General features: G+C 36.3%; 1 protein-coding gene across 1 annotated transcript in view; it reads right to left on the bottom strand.

Moving 5' to 3' along the window:
- Rnf17 (ring finger protein 17) overlaps positions 1-18,620 on the bottom strand; it is a 108,393-nt gene that overhangs the window by 28,277 nt on the left and 61,496 nt on the right. Inside the window, 8 exon segments of the mRNA XM_013012382.1 lie at positions 841-931; positions 7,520-7,638; positions 7,774-7,924; positions 8,604-8,831; positions 9,918-10,038; positions 11,992-12,112; positions 13,022-13,137; positions 16,864-17,017. Of these exon segments, the coding sequence (XP_012867836.1) occupies positions 841-931; positions 7,520-7,638; positions 7,774-7,924; positions 8,604-8,831; positions 9,918-10,038; positions 11,992-12,112; positions 13,022-13,137; positions 16,864-17,017 (1,101 nt within the window).

An 18,620-nucleotide genomic window follows, 5' to 3' on the forward strand; every position in this document is an offset into this window, starting at 1 on the left:
TCAAAAGGATTCAGAAGTACAGTCTAACAAATATGTATTTTTAATATGCAAAAATTTCAAATCAAGCATATTTTATTTTTGTGCTAATTGTGAGACTTAAGCTTAGGGCCTGGACACTGTTCCTGAGCTTTGTACTCAAGGCCAGTGCTTTACCACCAGCTTTTTGGTGGTTAATTGAAGAATCTTACAGACTTTCCTGCCTGGCTGGCTTTGAATTGTGATCCTCAGATCTCAGACTCCTAAGTAGCTAGGATACTAGGCACAAGTCAGTGGATTATTTTAGAAAATGCTTGTTTTGTACTGAGGTTTGAAGTTGGTCTCATCCTTACAAGGGAGGCACTCCCCAAGCTCTTTTTAGCTTTATTTCTTCAGCTGGGGTCTCACATTTTTGTCTCAGACTATAAGCATCCTACCTACTATCTCTTAATAACTGTGATTCCAGGGGTGAACCATCATGCTTGGCTTATTGGTTGCCATCATTTTGCCTGGGCTGGCAACTCTTAGTCTCTCTTAGTCTTAGTCTCCAACTTATGAGTAGCTGGGGTTATGGGCATAAGTTACTTGCCTGGCCAAGACATATTTTGACTCATTCATATAATCATTTGTCTGAACATCTATTATGAATAGATGACATAGACCAACAAAGCTTGCAATAAAATCCAGATAGCTTTCTCAAGTAAAACTGGAGGCTGAGTAAGAAAGATCACATGTTTAAGGCAAGCCTGGTTTATACAGTAAGACCCTATCCCACCAAAACAATGAAAAGAAACTGACATAATGGAAAAACACCAGTGATACAATCAATACATATCTGCAGTAATTGCTTACCCTACTGCCCACCTGTAAGATTATAGTCGCTATGGCTCCAGTGAGGTACAAAGAAAGACAATCACAAGCAGTAGCTGTCCACTTGTCACTCCCACCAGTTGGTCTAAAATAAAAAATAACTACAGATGCTCTAACTATAGCCTAGGATATTGGAAGATACAGGTATTATACATAAACACATGCATATGCAGTCTGAACCACACATATATATATATATATATACACGTAGTAAGAAATAAATGTGAACCTGGATTCATGTTTCTGCATGGCCTTTGGTGTATCCCTGTTTACTTAAAGCCCAATCACAATGCTTATTTATGTGTATCTTTTCTGCAGCTACATGACAACTCCTAAAACATAGGTGCAGTAAGTCCTGATCCATTTCCTATATGTGAACAGATAATAAACCCTGGGAGCACAGTCGATATGCTCTCCTATCTTCATTTTTCTCTAATGTCTAGCACCATGCCGGGTACATGAAAGCCATTACAGAAATACTTAATGGAAAAAAATCAAGCCTACTACACATTTTTGGAAGTTTATGTAATTCAAATCTAATCTGAGTCACTATCCATAAATATAAACCTCCATAGTTTACAAAACTTTTTTTGTTGGTTGTGGGGCTTGAACTCAGGGCCTGAGTGCTGTCTTTGAGCAAAAGTGCTCAAGGACTCTGCCATTTTAAGCCACAGTGCCACCTCAGGTTTTCTGACGGTTAATTGGAGATGAGAGTCTCACAGACTTTCCTACTCAGGCTGGCTTTGAACCTCTGTCCTCAGATGTCAGCCTCCTGAGTAGCTAGGATTACAGGTATGAGGCACTAGCACCCAGATCAAAACTTTCAATGATTATTTTAAATTGTGATTTAACTACAGATTCAAAAAATTATTCAAAACTTTTAATTTAGCCATATAATTCTGAATGATTACAAAACTTAGCAGACTAGAGAGTCTAATTTCTTTGGTCAAAGATTGAATGGTAAATAATAATGCATAGTAAAGATGTTCATTAAAAATTTGGCAAATCTGGGCACCAGTGGTTCAGGCTTGCTAGCTATTCAGAACACTGAAATTTGAGGAATGCAGTTCAAAGCCAGCCTGGGCAGAAAAATCTGTGAGACTCTTATCTCTAATAATAAACTACTAAAAAGAAACAGCCAACGGCTGGAGTCATGACTCAGTTGCTAGTGTCAGCCAATGAGCAAAAATGTACTGAGTTCAAGTTCTGGTCTTGAATGGAACTCTGGCTCAAGTTGTAGAGTGCCATCTTTGAGCAAAGGCAGCTCAGGGATAGTTCCCAGGCTCTGAGTTCAAACCACAAGACTGGTACGTACATACACAGAGACACACACACCACAGGCAGTTCAAGTAATCTTGGGCAAATTAATCAAAAGTACTCAGCTTCATCATCTATTTTAGTATGCAGAGGTGAAACTGAGTAACTGTGTGAGTGTTCTTACGATAAGCTTAATTTAAGAATCTTAAATTATTGATAAATTCCTCTAAGTCAGTTATGGCTTACTATTTATGACTACCCCTTGGAATTTAGGGGAATTCCATGCCATCTCTTGGCTGCCAATATCCACAGATGCTTAAGTCCCTTATATAAACAGAGAACCCACCTTCATGCATATCCTTCCTTCTATTTTAAGTTATCTCTAGATGACATATAATATCAAAATAAAAACACTATATAAATAGTTGCTGTACTACACTGTTTAGGAGTTATGACAAGGCAAGAAGTCTGTTGATATTAAGTACAGATTAAAATCAGTCTGAAGTTGGTTGAATCCAGTATATGAAACTTGCAGATATGGAGGGCAACTCTATTTGGAACTTTACAAATAAAAATCAGTCTAATAGTAAGGTTTTTCTATTATTATGGATACACATAAATACTAACTTTTGGACATCTAAAGGTATTTGCCACATTAAAAAATATTGTGCCAGATGCAGTGGCTCAAGCCTATAAACTCAGCTATTTGAGAGATAAGAGATTGGGGGGTCATGGCTTGAGGCTCACCCAGACAAACAGAAGTTCTTGAGACCCCATATAACCAGTAACTGGGTGGAGTAGTATGTCCTGTACTACCAGCAATAGGGAAACTCAATGGCTAGGCTCAGTGGTGATACCCATCATCCCCCCAAAAAGGGGGGAGCCACAAAAAGGACTGCAGCTTGGGTTGGCCCAGATATTAAGCAAAATCCAAATAACCAATGCAAAAAGAGGCTGGACTGTTGCCCAGGTGGTAGAACATTTGCCTAACAAGTAAGAGGCTGAGTTCAAGCTCCAGCATTATGAATGTAGAATTTTAGTAGGGAACATGAAAATGTTCTGGTGAGTATTGCACAGCAATAAAAATGTTTTAAGATTACAAAATACAGTTAAGATAGCAAGAGTCAATTTTATATGATGATTATTTTATTTCAATAAAAATAGTGGATTAGTATAAAGTTCTAGTTTTGGATTCAGATAAGTTTAAAATACTAGGCAATGAAATTATTTTACCTTGGATAAAAAAAATCTCTTTTAAAGATTGTTTCCTAGATCATATCTTATTCTTAGCTTAAAGGTGTGTTGTGAGGATTAAGTGAGATGGTATCTGTAATATAATGAGTCCAGGGTCCAGAGGTACAAGGCTTATTAGACTTTTCTTTTTTTGGTCAGTTGTGGGGTTGAACTCTTGGTGCTGTCCCTCAGCTCTTCGATTCAAGGCAAGTGCTCTACCACTTGAGCTATAGCGCCACTTCTGTTTTTCTGGTGTTTAGTTGGATATAAGTGTCTCAGGGAAGTTCCTGCCCGGGCTGGCTTTGAACTGTGATCCTCAGATCTCAGCTTCCTGAGTAGCTAGGATTACAGGTGTGAGCCATTGGCAGCTGGATTGGCTATTACACTCTTAAAATCATTATGGTTTTGTCTATCCTATTTCATAGGATACAGGTATTTGCTCTTTACAAAATTAGGTACAATTACCGTGTTGCTATAATTCTCCTGATTAAGCTATTTAAGGTAAAAAACTGGATATTTTCTAATGTACATGGGCCTGGTTCAAATCCAGAGCACTGAAAGAATTTATGTGCTACAGTCACTATCAGTGATCACAGCAAAGGGGAGAAGTGCCCACGAGCCTGGAGACACTGTCTATAAACAGGCTGGAAAACCACCACTGAGAAACTTCAGAACATGAAGCTTCAAGAAGAGGAAACAACGGGAAGGAGTCCCTGGAGCAGGCATCCTATCCCAGTCTCAATTTAAAAAATGAGGCTTCAGAACAGATAAGTGAAACCAATTTAGATTTATAGATAATTCTGGGCAAGGTATTTCTCAGAGTTAGTGACTTCCATGATAATATGGGGACTGTGAGAATTAGTGTAAAATTACCTCTCATTCTTTGTGAAGGAATATTTACTTAACAAGTTAATAACTGTTTTGAATGTCTGGAGAGATGATCAATTCTTTTAAGCATAACTGTTTCTTTTTTTTTTTTTTCTTTTTTGGGTCCGGTCGTGGGGCCTGAACTCTGGGCCTGGGCGCTGTCCCTCAGCTCTTCAGCTCAAGGCTAGTCTACCACTTGAGACACAGCGCCACTTCCGGCTTTTTTCTTTTTGCTTATATGGTACTGAGGAATCGAACCCAGGGCCTCATGCATGCAAGGCAAGCGCTCTACCACTGAGCTACCTTCTCAGCCCCTCTTTTGGACTTTTTTGTTCTTATCATTTTAAAAAGTGATCATATCTTGTATTTTTCTAAAGCTTTATCAATTGCATTATTTGCTTTGTATTTTTTCTACTTTACTGTACTTTTTTTTGTGTGTCTGAGGTGCTTTTTTTGCTCAAAGATAGCATTCTACCACTTGAGCCACAGCTCCATTTGCAGCTTTTTGGTGGTTAGAAATAAGACTCATGGACTTTGCTGCCTACCAGGCTGTTGAGCCAGGATCCTCAGATCTCAGCCTCCCAAATAGCTAGGATTACAGACTTAAGTCTACTATTGCTATTTCACTTGCAATTCTTTCCTGAGTTCTGTCGCCACTTTTCAAATCATCCCTTTTCTCTAGTAATCATATTTCTGAGTTCTCTAATTCTAATGTGCTTTCAAAACATCTAGCATAGTTTCATTTTCTTCTAGTTTATTTTGAAATATCAGATTATAGTTTGTACATGCCTTTTTTGGTAGATTTTTTTCACTGCCTTTGAGTATGTATTTAGCTTTTTAAAAACATAATTTGAAAAATATTTGACTAAAGTTTATTCTCCTACTCATGTTTTACACGAAATACTTTCCTTCATGTTTAGGAGTTGCTTTTCTAGCTTACTGACTGTAAAATTTTCTGTTGCTTTGCTTTTCCCTAAGTGATAGAAGATATGGCCTCATATTCTGAGATCTTGTTCCTCTGCTTCTCTCTCCTACTTCAATTTGGATCTACTATCTTTCTCAAATAGAATTGGTAGTTTTCTTTCAGTGTGGGGGTCATAGAAAGGGAGCCTCATTTCCTCTAAGAAGTCATACAGCTCAGAAGCCTTCAGTATCATGGAACTATGACCATTACATACTTCTCTCATTCAGCTATGAATTGCATCCAGTATCACTCCCCTCTCACATGAGCCAGCATGCTCAGAAATGCTACTGTTCGGAGTGTCACAATCCTAGTCAGCCTTCCTTCCAGGTTTACAATATACCCCACATGGTGATATTTGGGCACTCACAGGGGTCACCTGTTGCCAGGCTTTCTTCTTTACTCCCGTATATTAGTTTTACTGGGGGGGGGGCGGGCAGGGAATTACTGTATACAATGCATTCCATTAACCTTTCTCCCTCGATCACAATCCTTTATCACACTCCCCTTTCTTAAAACAATTTCAACAGGTTTCACTGTTCTATTTTCAGGCATGCAAATAAATCTTGTAGACCATATTCATCCTTATTCACCACCTGTCAGCCCTTTCTCTTACCTGCTAGCTTCTACCCTCTAGCCTGTTTTACTTTCCTGTCATTCTTTCTTGTTTAGACTTGTCACCAAGTTTTGTTGTAGATAATGACTGTGTGGTCTTTGGTTTTACAGTTTTACTATATAAACTGCACTTTTGTATATATGTCTATTGTGCGGCTTGAACTCAGGGCCTGGGTACTGTCCCTGAGCTCTTTTGCTTAAGGCTGGTCGCATTCTACCACTTGAGCCACAACTCCACTTCTGGCTTTTTTCTTTTTTTGATGGCTAATTGGAGATGAGTTTCACAGACTTTCCTGCCAAGGCTGGCTTCAAACTGAGATTCCTAGATCTCTTGAGTAGCTAGTATTACAGGTGTGAGCTATCGGCACCTGGCTGAACTGCACTATTTTTAATAATTTTTTATTATAGAAATACTGTATGGAGGGGTTACAATTACACGAGTAAGGTAATGAGTACATTTCCTATGGAGCATTGTTACCTCCTCCTTTGTTTTCCCCCTACCATCCCTTCCTGCCCCACCTCCCCAACTCCTCCCTCCCCCTACGTTGTAAAGTTCGTTTTCAACATAGTGTCTTGTACATCTTATTGTTACAATGGGTCAACCTGTATCCCTGTATCCTTATTTAAGCATTTTGTTATTTCCCTTCCGCTCCCCAAATTAGAGAAATGTATATACAAGATGCAGTGCACTGACATCAAATACAGTGAAAACAGGTGTTATACCATGGGAGAACATAAAAAGAAACAAAAAAAACCACATAGTACATTTTAAATACGTTAAAAACAATAGCAAGCAAGAAAAAAACAGTGTGTCCCTATCTTGGGGTTCATTTCACTTATCACCTTATATGATCATATGTACTTAGTTTTGGACCTTTCTGCTTGTCCTAGACTTATACTAGTTATTTCAAATAAGGAAAACCATCGGACTTATGTTTCTTTGGGCCTGGCTTACTTCACTTAATATAATTTTTTCCAAGTCTTTCCATTTCCTAACAAATGGGGGTGATGTCATTCTTTCTGATGGAGGCATAGAATTCCATTGTGTACACACACACACACACACACACACACACACACACACACACATATACCACATTTTCTTGATCTGTTCATCTACTGAGGAGCATGTGGGTTGGTTCCATATCTTAGCTATGGTAAATAATGCTAAACCACTATTTTTATAGTGAGATTCCAGCAGGCTTAAAAACATGACATGTTAATATCCCTTTATCTTCCATAACTCACTCTAAAATTTATATATTTAGCTTTCCATACAATTTAATATTTAGGAAATAAATTTTATTTGTTGCCTTTGTTGCTGTTCTAAACTCTTCTCCACAGTTTGAATTCTATCTAGGTACCTTTCATCTTAAGTCTACTTCTATTTCCTTAATACCACTACATTTATGGGCCCCAAATATTTTTCCTTCCCTCTTTTTTTAGGAGGCCTGTTTGCTAGGTGGGTGCTCTACCACTTCCTTTTACTTTTAGTTTGTTTTTTCAGATCAGGTCTTATGCTTTTACCTCTTGTTTTGGGTTGCAACCCTCTTACTTTCACCTCCTGAGTAGTTAGGATTATGGGTGTGTGCCAGGCCTCTTTCCTTCCTCTTAAACCTCTGAATTAACCAGATTTTATGGAAGTTTCATGTTAGCAAAATTAAAACAGAAAACTATTACAATATTTTAAATGATTAACATTCAATAAGGAAAATACTAATTTACTTAGCATAAAACTACCTTATATCAACAAGAGAGCACTCCAAAGATAATCTTCCCATTGTCTTGAGATCTTCTTTAAGTTCTCTTAAACAGTTAATATTCACTACTAGTTCAACCCCCACATCATACAGCAAGACCTACAAAAACAATATTTTAAGTATGGAAAGACAACAGTTAATGATTTTTGGTGAATTAAAAAGCATAATAAAAACTGAATAATCTGAGAAAAAAAGAAAATAAATTCACTTCCATGTTTTAAAGTCTGCCTTTACCTCCACCAGTGTGTCTGTCACCATTCTGATGATCTGGCCTCTTCGCCACTGATTTTTATCTGGGACCTTAACAGCACAATGCATATCACTTTCCCATTTAGTAGGTTCCCATTCTGAGTTTTTGTAAGTAGCTGTCATCTTTTCTTCTAAACTATAATAAAAAGATTAAATTTTGTAATATAAAATTTTAAATATAATTTTGTTATTAGTAGGTGTTGTTCAGAGGGGCTATTTCATAAATCATGTAATGAGTACATTTCTGTTTTGGACAATGTCACCTCTTCCTTCACTTTCCCCAGTATTCCCATTCTGTCCCTGTCCACATATTTGACTTTTCCCCTTGATCATTCTATTCCAGCCAAACTGAGCACCATGTTTATACTCCCACCTCAAGCCTTTGAACTAACTAGGTCTTCCCTCTGTCCAAGATAAACTTCCCTGAGATGCTCACAGGGCCCATCATGGCCCTTTTCAAACGCCACTGTCTCTATGAGATGTGCTTTGTTGTAAAGCTGCCTTCTTACCCAAATGCACATTACCACCAGCTGCCACACTATTTGTTCATCTCTGTACTAGAATTAATCTCCATGACATCAAAGGATTATCCATATCATTACCACTGTTATCTCCAACATGCAAATACAACTACCATGGGGTAGAACTAATTCTAACATTAAAAATAATGAACAGATCTACTTTATACTTTAACAGTTTAAAGACTCCTCTAGTTGAAATAAACTTATTAATTTTAAAATTATACACTTATTTCTGTGCAACAAAACACAGGAAGAGTAAAACTGTAGGCAATATGGTTTCATTATATATTATACCTATTAAGTAAGTTTTCTGTGAGTAGCCATTGAACATAAATCTTCTCAGGAGATACTACATTACAGATATGCACGGGCAGTTCCTTATTATAGAATGACTGGAAATTTTCATTAGGTAGAGATTTTACAGGCACAGGATTTAAGTTGTTTACTTCATTTGAAATAATTTCTTCTGGAGAAGGATCCCATACTTCAGTATGCTTTTTAGAGTTATCTTTGAGGGTATAACTGAAAAAAATAGCAAAGGTTAGCAGGAAACATAACTGGCAAAATATTTATGCTGTTATTTGCTTAGGTTTAAAGATGAACAAGTTTCAGCTATAATTTACTGCTTCTCATTGTAATGTTTATAACAATTACTAAATTTAGTCATTTAAAAAACTCTTGGCTGAGATGATAGATACATGACCCAATATGCCTGTCCAAATACATTTAACTATGCATCTTAAAGAAAACTTTATTGTTTAACAGTATATATAACTTGGTAATCCTGAGTTTAATAAGAAAAAATAAAGTACAATATAGTTTAAATGTTTGCTCTTCTTTCCTCCTTCATTTGAGATGGGGGAACGGAAGAGGCCCTTACTCTCTTCCTGCTCCTCTGGTATGAGGGTAGATGGGGGAATGGACACAGACAATAAATACTAGGAGGAGAGGCACTGCAGGCCTGTTCTGGTTGTCATTATCTCTCTGGCTTATGCTGATGTGCATTACATCTGGGTACTATCCAAATACTGGCTTTCCTGAGGTTATGCATGAGATTTCTGTAGAACCGTTTAGGGAAGGAACATCCAACATTGCAAAAATGTATTGTGGAAGGATTCTTGGTCTTGTTCTACAAACTCTCTCATTCTTCCTTGCTGCCATTCTGCCCTTCTGCTTCTGGGATTACCTCTACCACTGGGACTACCTCTACCAGTCTTTGGTGGGAATGAGCACAATGGCTTAAGCCTGGCTGTACTTAACTTTCCCTTGGAAACAGGAATGTTTACATTTCTCCAAATCGGAATGTGGACTACTCTAGCACTACATTTATTCTATACCTCGATATTTCTCTATCTCTCTCAGACAAGTACATGGGGCTGCCAAAGCAGACATTTGACCCGGAAATAAGATGCTGGTCTCTCTTGATCTTGAGAAACCTTTTTCTTAAAGGGCCTTAGAGATGAAAGGAAAAGCTATTCTACTCATCAGACCAATGACTCCATTATTCTTCTCTACTTTTTTTTCCTTTTGATGTAGAAACAGGAAATTCCAGTTTCTCTTCTGTGACTGAAATATTACTAAAGAATGTAAGTTTACCTGTGTACTTACCCTGCTTCGTAAGATGCTAGCCCTTCTTTGACAAGTTGGTCATTAATACTAGTAGGAATCATCCCAGGAGCACAGCAAGAATTAAAAAGCTCAACTAACAGCACATTATCTTCTAGAATTTCTGTAAAAGCATAAGATTCATTTTAGGGAAAAAATGAATGCAGTAATGTACTGAAAAACACACTAAATGAGGCAATTTTCTATAAAAAATATTTGGAAACAGGGCTCAAGTGGTAAAGTGTCTTCTTAGCAAGCCTGAGGTCCCAACATCAAACTAGGTATCATAAGAAAATGAAAAAATTGGAAAAATTTCTATCTTTAGTATGCAAGGAAGTTTCTTGCTAAAATGTTAGTTTCTCTAGTTAAAACAGCATTTTTACTCTCAAGTAGTATTATCTGTATTATGGCATAAAAATGGTTTTAGGTTATTGTGTGCTATTTGCTAGGTCTTGAGCTAAAACAGTATAAAGCTTTTAAACTCAGAAAAACAAACATTCATCAGAAATATTTTTTGTAGTTTTAGATTGCTCTAAATTCAATCAACTCTTAAAAGGGCAAAGTGAATATTCAGGCTAGTAATTATTTGTGAGGGTTTATAGCTTTTCCAAGTATAAAAATGTCTTAGGATTCTGTGTGTTGGTCCTGGGCCTTTCAACCCAGAGCCTGGGTACTGTCCCTGAACTTTCTTGCTCAAGGCTAGTATTCTACCACTTGAGCCACAGCTCCACTTCTGGCTTTTTTTGGTAATTAGAGAGAGAGGTCTCGTGGACTTTCCTGCCTAGGCTGGCTTTGAACCACAATCCTGAAATCTCAGTCTTGAGTAGCAAGGATTATAGGTGTGAGCTACCAGCACCCAGTTTGTCTTAGTATTTTTTTTAAATAAGCATACAAAATCTAGAACAGAACCAACTCAATCTAGAACTCTTAACAGGATATTTCTGTCTTTTTGCTTTATAGGAGTAACCATGTAACTTTTCCTCCAGAAACTAAATTGGCTTGTTAGATGTATATCATAGACTAGTAATTAACTGAGGCCAAGATTTATATTTCATGTATCTAATTATTTATATAGTACACAGCCCAGAGGACTTGCTCAATAAATGACAGCCAGAATTTGTTTAGGAAATACTTGTCGAAAGTATGCACTGAGATAACTATATGCCCATACTTTTAAATGAGTGGCTGATAGCTGTTCAGAATGATTCCAAATTAAAAATATCAACAGTAATATTCTACATTACCCATTTGTAAGAGTACATGTCAGCTACTTTTTTTCCATGGCTCAGAAAATTACCAGGAACAACTAAGTAATGCTGTCATATTAAACCTATATCATCCTACTTTTATAACTCTTTTAGTTCTTTGGTTTCATACTCCTCCTATATGAAGTCTTTTGTTCCAATAGGGAACAAATATACCATCTGTATTTTGAACCTTTGCCATTTTAACTGTTTTCTGGATTAAATTCAAATGTCCTTGCTTTAAAGATTCTGAGAACCTATTGTTTTTAGAAAATTGTGGGCTAGTGGGCAGACAGAATTTTGGATCCAAACTGTTCTGTTGAAAAAAATATGCAGATAACCTATAAACAAAAACCCAAAGCACAAAAATACCCACCAAGAAACAAAACCTATTCACCAGTCATGTACCACTTCCCCTCACTTGCCTGGAAATTAAACATTAGCATCAATATGACAAGGGCAGAGATAGAGCTTCAGCAAAAATGCACACAAATAAATGAAGCTAATATATATGGCTTTTGAGCTCAAGAGGCATTGTCAAAGGGGACTTGATCTTTGTTTTTTTAAATGATTCTCCTATGTTATGCAGGCTGGCCTCAAATTACTGGGCTCAAATGATTCTCTTATTCCCAGCCTCTCAAGAGCTGACACTACCATACCTATCTACTTTGAATCTAAAGCTAAAGATACAATCCCATTGCTCCTATCTCAAATGTTACCTCTTATTACTACTTGTACCACATTAAATTTATTCTTAAGATAAGACAAAAACTATAGTGTCAACCTTATTACAAAACTATGTGTAATTATATAGTAAAATGGAAATAACTTACTAATAACTGAGCATGTCATAAATTTATCTTGAGTCTTTTCTTCAAATTTTTCTTTAGCTTTTTTGGACCACTGTGCTGTTCTTTTACATGGCTCAATGTATGCCAGCTTACATTTAATTGCCTGTGTCAAACAAAATCCCACCATTAAGTGAACTTAGTTTCGGGCTTTTTAGTAATTTTAAAGTACTAGGTAAGTGTAGAAAAGTTATCTTCATAGAGCTCAGAGGCAGAGCACTTGCCAAGCATCCTTGGCCCTGAAAAAAAGCTGCCAAAACACAAATTAATCTTTGTGGTTGCATTTAGAAATAAATGTGTGATGGCTTTTTATAAGAAAGTACTTTATAAATGATTGGAATTAAATATTTGATCAAGTACTGCACATTCATATACTAGAAATTTTCATTTAAAGAGTTAGAAGTGAGAAAAGCAGGTTTAATGGACTATTTTTTATCTGATCTTTCTTATAAAAATTTAAATAGTATAGAAAAATATAAATTACAAATAAGCCTCCTTATTCTACTTTGGACATTCCGTTTCACAGAGATCAGCAGTTCAAGTGTTTTTACACATTCTTCCACATTGCTCTTTCTATTGCAGGTGAATATACATATATATATATTTAAAATCACAATACTTTTGAAATGAACTTTTTCTCAATGAGTGTGCCATGAAAGTGAAACCCTCCACATTATATACTGCAAAATGATATATTAAAAGTTGCAGACCAGGAACTACTTAGAAATAAACATAAGATATTTATAATGAATATTTACTTGCCCCATATACTTATAATTGCAGAGCTTAGAATCATACATGTTTAGGCAAGTGCTCTACCACTGAGCTGCAATCCCCACAGCCTCCACATAATACTTCTTACATAGTAACTCAAGTGATACTTACCTATAGCCCTTCTATCAGAAACTATTTAGAGACAAGAATGATGGTTAACAAAAATGCTTCCAAAGGAGGAAAAAGCAAAGGACTTCTAAAAGTATTTTCATATTTGTAGAACTCAGAACAAGTAGATTACCTTCTCTGGAGTATTCAGAAACTCATCCTTTATTTTACGCATCTCTCTAACGGTTATTTTTGCAGTATTTCCAAAGTCTACATATTTAACTTCAACTTCCCGATGTCCAGGCAGTCCTTTAAAAATTGTATAATTAGAAACCACAACTGTACAGACTTCTACCAGACTGCTTTCTGTGCTTTAAACACTGACCTTTTTGGAATCACTCAAAATATATGGTTGACTTTATTCTCTCACAACACATCTATGTACAGTGTGTTATGGAACTTGTTGATATCATTTCAAATTTAAAGACTATTATGGTAAATGAAAAATAAGGTAGCATTCCAATATGAGAATGAAGATGAGCATTCCTATTGGCATGTAGAAGGTGACGGCACAGCACTGATACTTCAGAGGACACTTCACACAACTCAGACCCATAACAGTGAACACCTGTGATGTAACTACAGAGACATGTTATTACAGGGGCAAGGCTACCATGTGGTTGCTTCCCCATTTTAATCTCCAGGTAAAATGAATATTTTAGTTCTTCCAGTGCCGTTAGATTTTTACCCTTGGTTCAAGATACTTGGAGATGTAATTTTAAGCAAGCAAAACAATGGGTATGTGATAGAATTTAACAAACACTATTATTAATCTATTATTATTGTTGTTATAATCACCCAAATTATCAACCGAACCAGTAGCCATGGGAAGTCTCAAATTTGCCTTTTACTTATTTCTTTTCTGAGGAAACAACTGGGAGGGGATAACCCAAAGAAAGGAGTATACAAGTTGTGAAACTGGTGTCTAGAAAACAAGAGGTCCAATATAGAACAATGTACATTGTCATGTGAAAGAAGTTTCCAGAATAACAGATTTGTAGTAAAACTAAGGGCTAATCATTCTAGAAGACTGTTTCATGGTACAAACAAACACCTAAAAAATCTGATCATGTGGAAAGTTGTTTTTAAGTATCAGGAAAATATAACTACAAAGTAAAGGAAAATAAGTGAAAATAGGCATAACTATTAAGTCAGAATTAAACAAAGTATATTTTAAGAGATAGCAATGAAAATATTTACATAGAATATGGATTTAAGTGAATCTGTGATACAAGACTGGCAGAGAGAGGGAGGAAGAAATGGTTATAGAGAGAGCTAAGACTTACAGAATACCAAGTAAATAATAATTATGCAGATCTGGAGTAGGGACAGAAGTAATTCATATTATTAAAAGGAATTAACACAAGTAAACACCGAAGCAAAATAAACAATCTAAACAGCTATAAAAATGGAAAGTAACTGGATTTGAGGGTAGGAGTGGCATGTTCTTAATAACATCTTTTAGCACAATTCAGCTTTTTAAATTAAGCAGACATTAGAAAATAAGTTACCAAATATGATCTCAAAGATTGAGTTCAGCAGAGCTATAGAAAGTGCAGGAAAATGAACTGAGTCACAAATGCAGTTCCATTTCCACCCTCAAAGTCACCATGTAAGCTACATCTTGCTGAATGTTACTTTTCAAATATTTTAGATGTCATTTTGTTCTCAAAAAACTGCCCTGAAGGCAACAATTCCCATTTACAAGTAGATGCCAAGACTTGCAGTGCCATGAAAACAATGTTCTGATTTGTCCCATGTTTATCAAACTGTACAGAGTGAGCTGGTGGCTCATGCCTTAATCCTAGCTACTTAGGAGACTGAGACCTGAAGATGGTGGTTCAAACCCAGCTTGAGTGTGTATACATCTACATACATATGTATATACACATACATATGCACATATACCTACACACTAGTATGTTGAGTGTTAATATTTCTATCCTCTCCAAAATTCTTATTGTGCTAATATTTCTATCCTCTCCAAAATACTTTTTCTTTTTTTTTTTTTGTCGGTCATGGGGCTTGAACTCTGGGCCTGGGCACTGTCCCTCAGCTCTTCAGCTCAAGGCAGCACTCTACCACTTGAGCTACAGCACCACTTCCGGTTTTCTGGTAGTTTATTGGAGATAGGAGTCTCACGGTCTCTCCTGCCCGGGCTGGCTTTGAACCGTGATCCTTAGATCTCAGCCTCCTGAGTAGCTAGGATTACAGGCATGAGCCACCAGCGCCCGGCTACTCTCCAAAATTCTTATTGAAACTTAGTTCCCAATGTGGCACTGTTACGACATTTGGCCTGCAGCGGCGACTGTATCCTGAGGGAGAGAAGTTTGACCCTTTTCTTAAACCTTTTAGCCTTCTGCTATTTAAGAACATAGTATTGCTATGCCCCAGTGACTCACACTTGTAATCTTAGCTACTCAGGAGGCTGAGATCTGAAGGTCATGGTTCAGAGCCAGCCTGGGCAGGAAAGTCTGAGATCCTCACGTGAAATGGTGCTGGGGCTCAAGTGGTAGAGCACTTGCCTTGAGCTGAATTGCTGAGGGACAGCGCCTAAGCCCAGAGTTCAAGCCCCACAACCCATCCATACACAAAAAAGAACACAGTATTTCTTGACTTGGCAGACAGAGCAAAAAGGATATATCTTAGGTCAGAGACATGAGGCTTACCAGCCAAGGCTTTGATTTAGGATTTCCAAATGTTCAAAACTGTCAGAAATATTTTATTGTTTAAAAATTTCAGTCTTTGGTATTGTGTTTTAACATCACAAACAGACCAAGATGTTCATAAGAACTATATTTTAAAAGTATTTAAAGACTAACTTCTAGTTAAATTTAAATTAGCAATGACAAAAGAGAGAAAACTTAGGTTGGAAGACTAAATAGTCTGGGTATAAGATATGGACTTTTTATATATTAGAAGTTAATCGTAGGGATTTTAGATTACTTTAATAATGGGAAAACATTTTAAAATGTCAAGATAAACTAACTTCATCCTTTCAATAAGATGATACATATATTCAAGCTAGAAAGCGTATAAAAAATATGTGACAAAATGCTATGACAAAATACCTGATACTGGGTAGGTTAAAAAGGAAAGGTTTATTCTGGCTCAAGATTCTAGAGCCTGTGGCACCAGTATCTGTTTGGTTTTAAGAAAAGTCTAAGGGAAACTGGGTATATGTAAAAAAGCAAAATGAGGAAAATCCCTGACTTGTAACAATCCACTCTCTTGATAACTAATCAATCCAGTCCTTCATGAGCTAGGACCACTCTTGCACGAAAGGCATTAATGTATTCATGCAAGTTCCACTCTCATCACCCAAACATCTCTCACTAGGCTACTCCTGTCAGTACTGCTGCATTGAAGACCAAGTCTCAACTTGAATTTTATTGATGAAAAACCATTAGTAAAACATAATACATGGACTAAGTTGCCTATAGTATATCCACCTTTTGAAACTATGAAGAGTGATAGGGTATTGTTCTCTTAGCCAAGTCTCTTTTAGCTAGTACCTTCATTTTCATGAATCATCTGGTTCTAATCCTATTAATTTTTTTATTATTTTGTGAGTTAAATTCCATTCATTCACTTGAGGATATGAGAATTGTAGAGAAAGATATTGGACCAATTAGCAAATAATTTCTAGGAAAGAGGAACAGTAAATCAAAAAGGAGACAAGAGGACACAAAGAGTGTAATGTCAATTTGTACCTTTACAAGCAGGTATTATGAAGCTAGTGGTCACTTTACTTCTCTATACTATTACTAGTTTTTTTTTAAATGTATGTATATAGTTTTCTAGCCAGATTCCCAATGATTAATGTTAGAAGTCTAAGATTGACTTCCCAAAATTACTACTACCTTTCTAAAGAAAGGTACAATAAATGGTAAGATCAAATAATACTACGTGCAAAGCTTTTAATCAACTAAAAAAGCATAATATTTCCTGTGAAAATAGCATGCACTTTCCTACCAGTAACTTTTGCTCGGTACCAAACTCCATCTTCAAATTTAGCTACACAGGCTTGATCTTGAACTGGACAAAGGATTTCCAGACTTTCCCCATCTTCACCTTTATAGAATTCCTCAACTGTCTTCAATAGAAACAAAAAATCGAAGTTCTCTATCTAAGAAAGGAATAAAGCATTGTAATTTTATAGTATGTTAAAATTTAAATGTTGAACATATTATTAAGAAACCTTAAAACTGGCATTAATTTATCAATTATGCTAAATAATTTAAATAGCATAAAATTTGCTTATGAAAAGATGAGAAAATAACATTGTTATATAATTTAGTGCTTATCTACTTTTTCTCTATATGTGTATACATATACTGTACCTTTAAACTTTTGATTTTATCAAAACTAGACTTACACATACAATTTAATAAAAAGCATTTTCCTCTCAACTGTTAGTCTTCCTGTTTCTCTAACTGTTCAATGAGTACTTTTAGAACATAATTATTTTTTTCCTATATGGACAATTCCACATTGTTTCTGGCTGTTTGCTTTATAAGTCTCTCATAAGCTAGCACAATTAGGCTAGCACATTGTAGGCAGAATGTGTCACCTTCTGAAATTATGTGGTTATCATCATGCTGTTATTTAGCTTAATTCTTCCACTGAGCAGGAGCTACCTGCTGAATGTTCCCAAAGTATTATATCCAAAGGTTTGATGAATGTATGTTAAACCTTTTTGGATAAACTACATTATAGAGCATACAAGTTGTAGTGAATCAGAAAATGTAATACTTTATGACTACTTTTTTCCCAGAGCTAGGGTTTGAACTCAGTGTCTAATGCTTACTAGATAAATACTCTACCACTTGAGTCATGCTTTTAGTCTTTTTCGCTTTTAGTTTTTCTATAGGGTCTTGCATTTGGCCCTGGCTGGCATCACACATATATACATTATCAACTTTTCACTGAGTCAGGATCTAACTTTTGGCTGAACACTGTGAGACTCCTGTTTCTAGCTCCCTTATAACTAGGATTACAGATTACAGCCCATTAGTCAGTCTGTCTATCTGGTTTTTCATGTATTAAACTTCATCTATTGTTTGGAGTGATCATTTTGACTTCTCATTATATTTTTTCCCTTATGATCACCAACTAATTCATGTATTGCTACCTTGAAATGAGAAGAATGTCCAATTTCTTATCAATCATTCATCTAATAGTTTTAAGTAAAATGATGATTCTCAAATCATAATACAGTAAGGTTACATTACTAAATTTTTTATTAGATGGGGTTATTTGATGGTCTTTAAAATTCTTTCTATATTCCTACAGTACCCCCAAAAATCAAGTATAGTTAATCAGTTCTCCAAATGCTTATCATTAAAGTTAAAAAGATTATTAAACTTGCCAGGCATCATCTGTAACCCTACTCAGGAGGCTTAGATCTGAAGATCTTGGTTCAAAACCAGACTGAGCAGGTAAATCCATAAAACTCTTATCTCCAATTAATCTCCAGAAAACCACAGGTAGAGCTGTGGCTCAAAGTGGTAGAGCACTAGCCTTGAGCAAAAAAGCTCCAGGACAGCACCCAAGTCGTGAGTTCAAGCCCTACAACCTATTTTAAAAAAAAGGTCAGCACCAGTGGCTCGCGCCTATAATCCTAGCTACTTAGGAGGCTGAGGTCTGAGGATTGCAGTTTAAAGCCAGCCCAGGCAGGAAAGACTGAGATTCTTTTTTTTTGGGTCCGGTCGTGGGGCCTGAACTCTGGG

Source organism: Dipodomys ordii, unplaced genomic scaffold (genome assembly GCF_000151885.1).
Source record: "Dipodomys ordii isolate 6190 unplaced genomic scaffold, Dord_2.0 Scaffold1, whole genome shotgun sequence".
In the NCBI taxonomy this organism is placed as follows: domain Eukaryota; kingdom Metazoa; phylum Chordata; class Mammalia; order Rodentia; family Heteromyidae; genus Dipodomys; species Dipodomys ordii.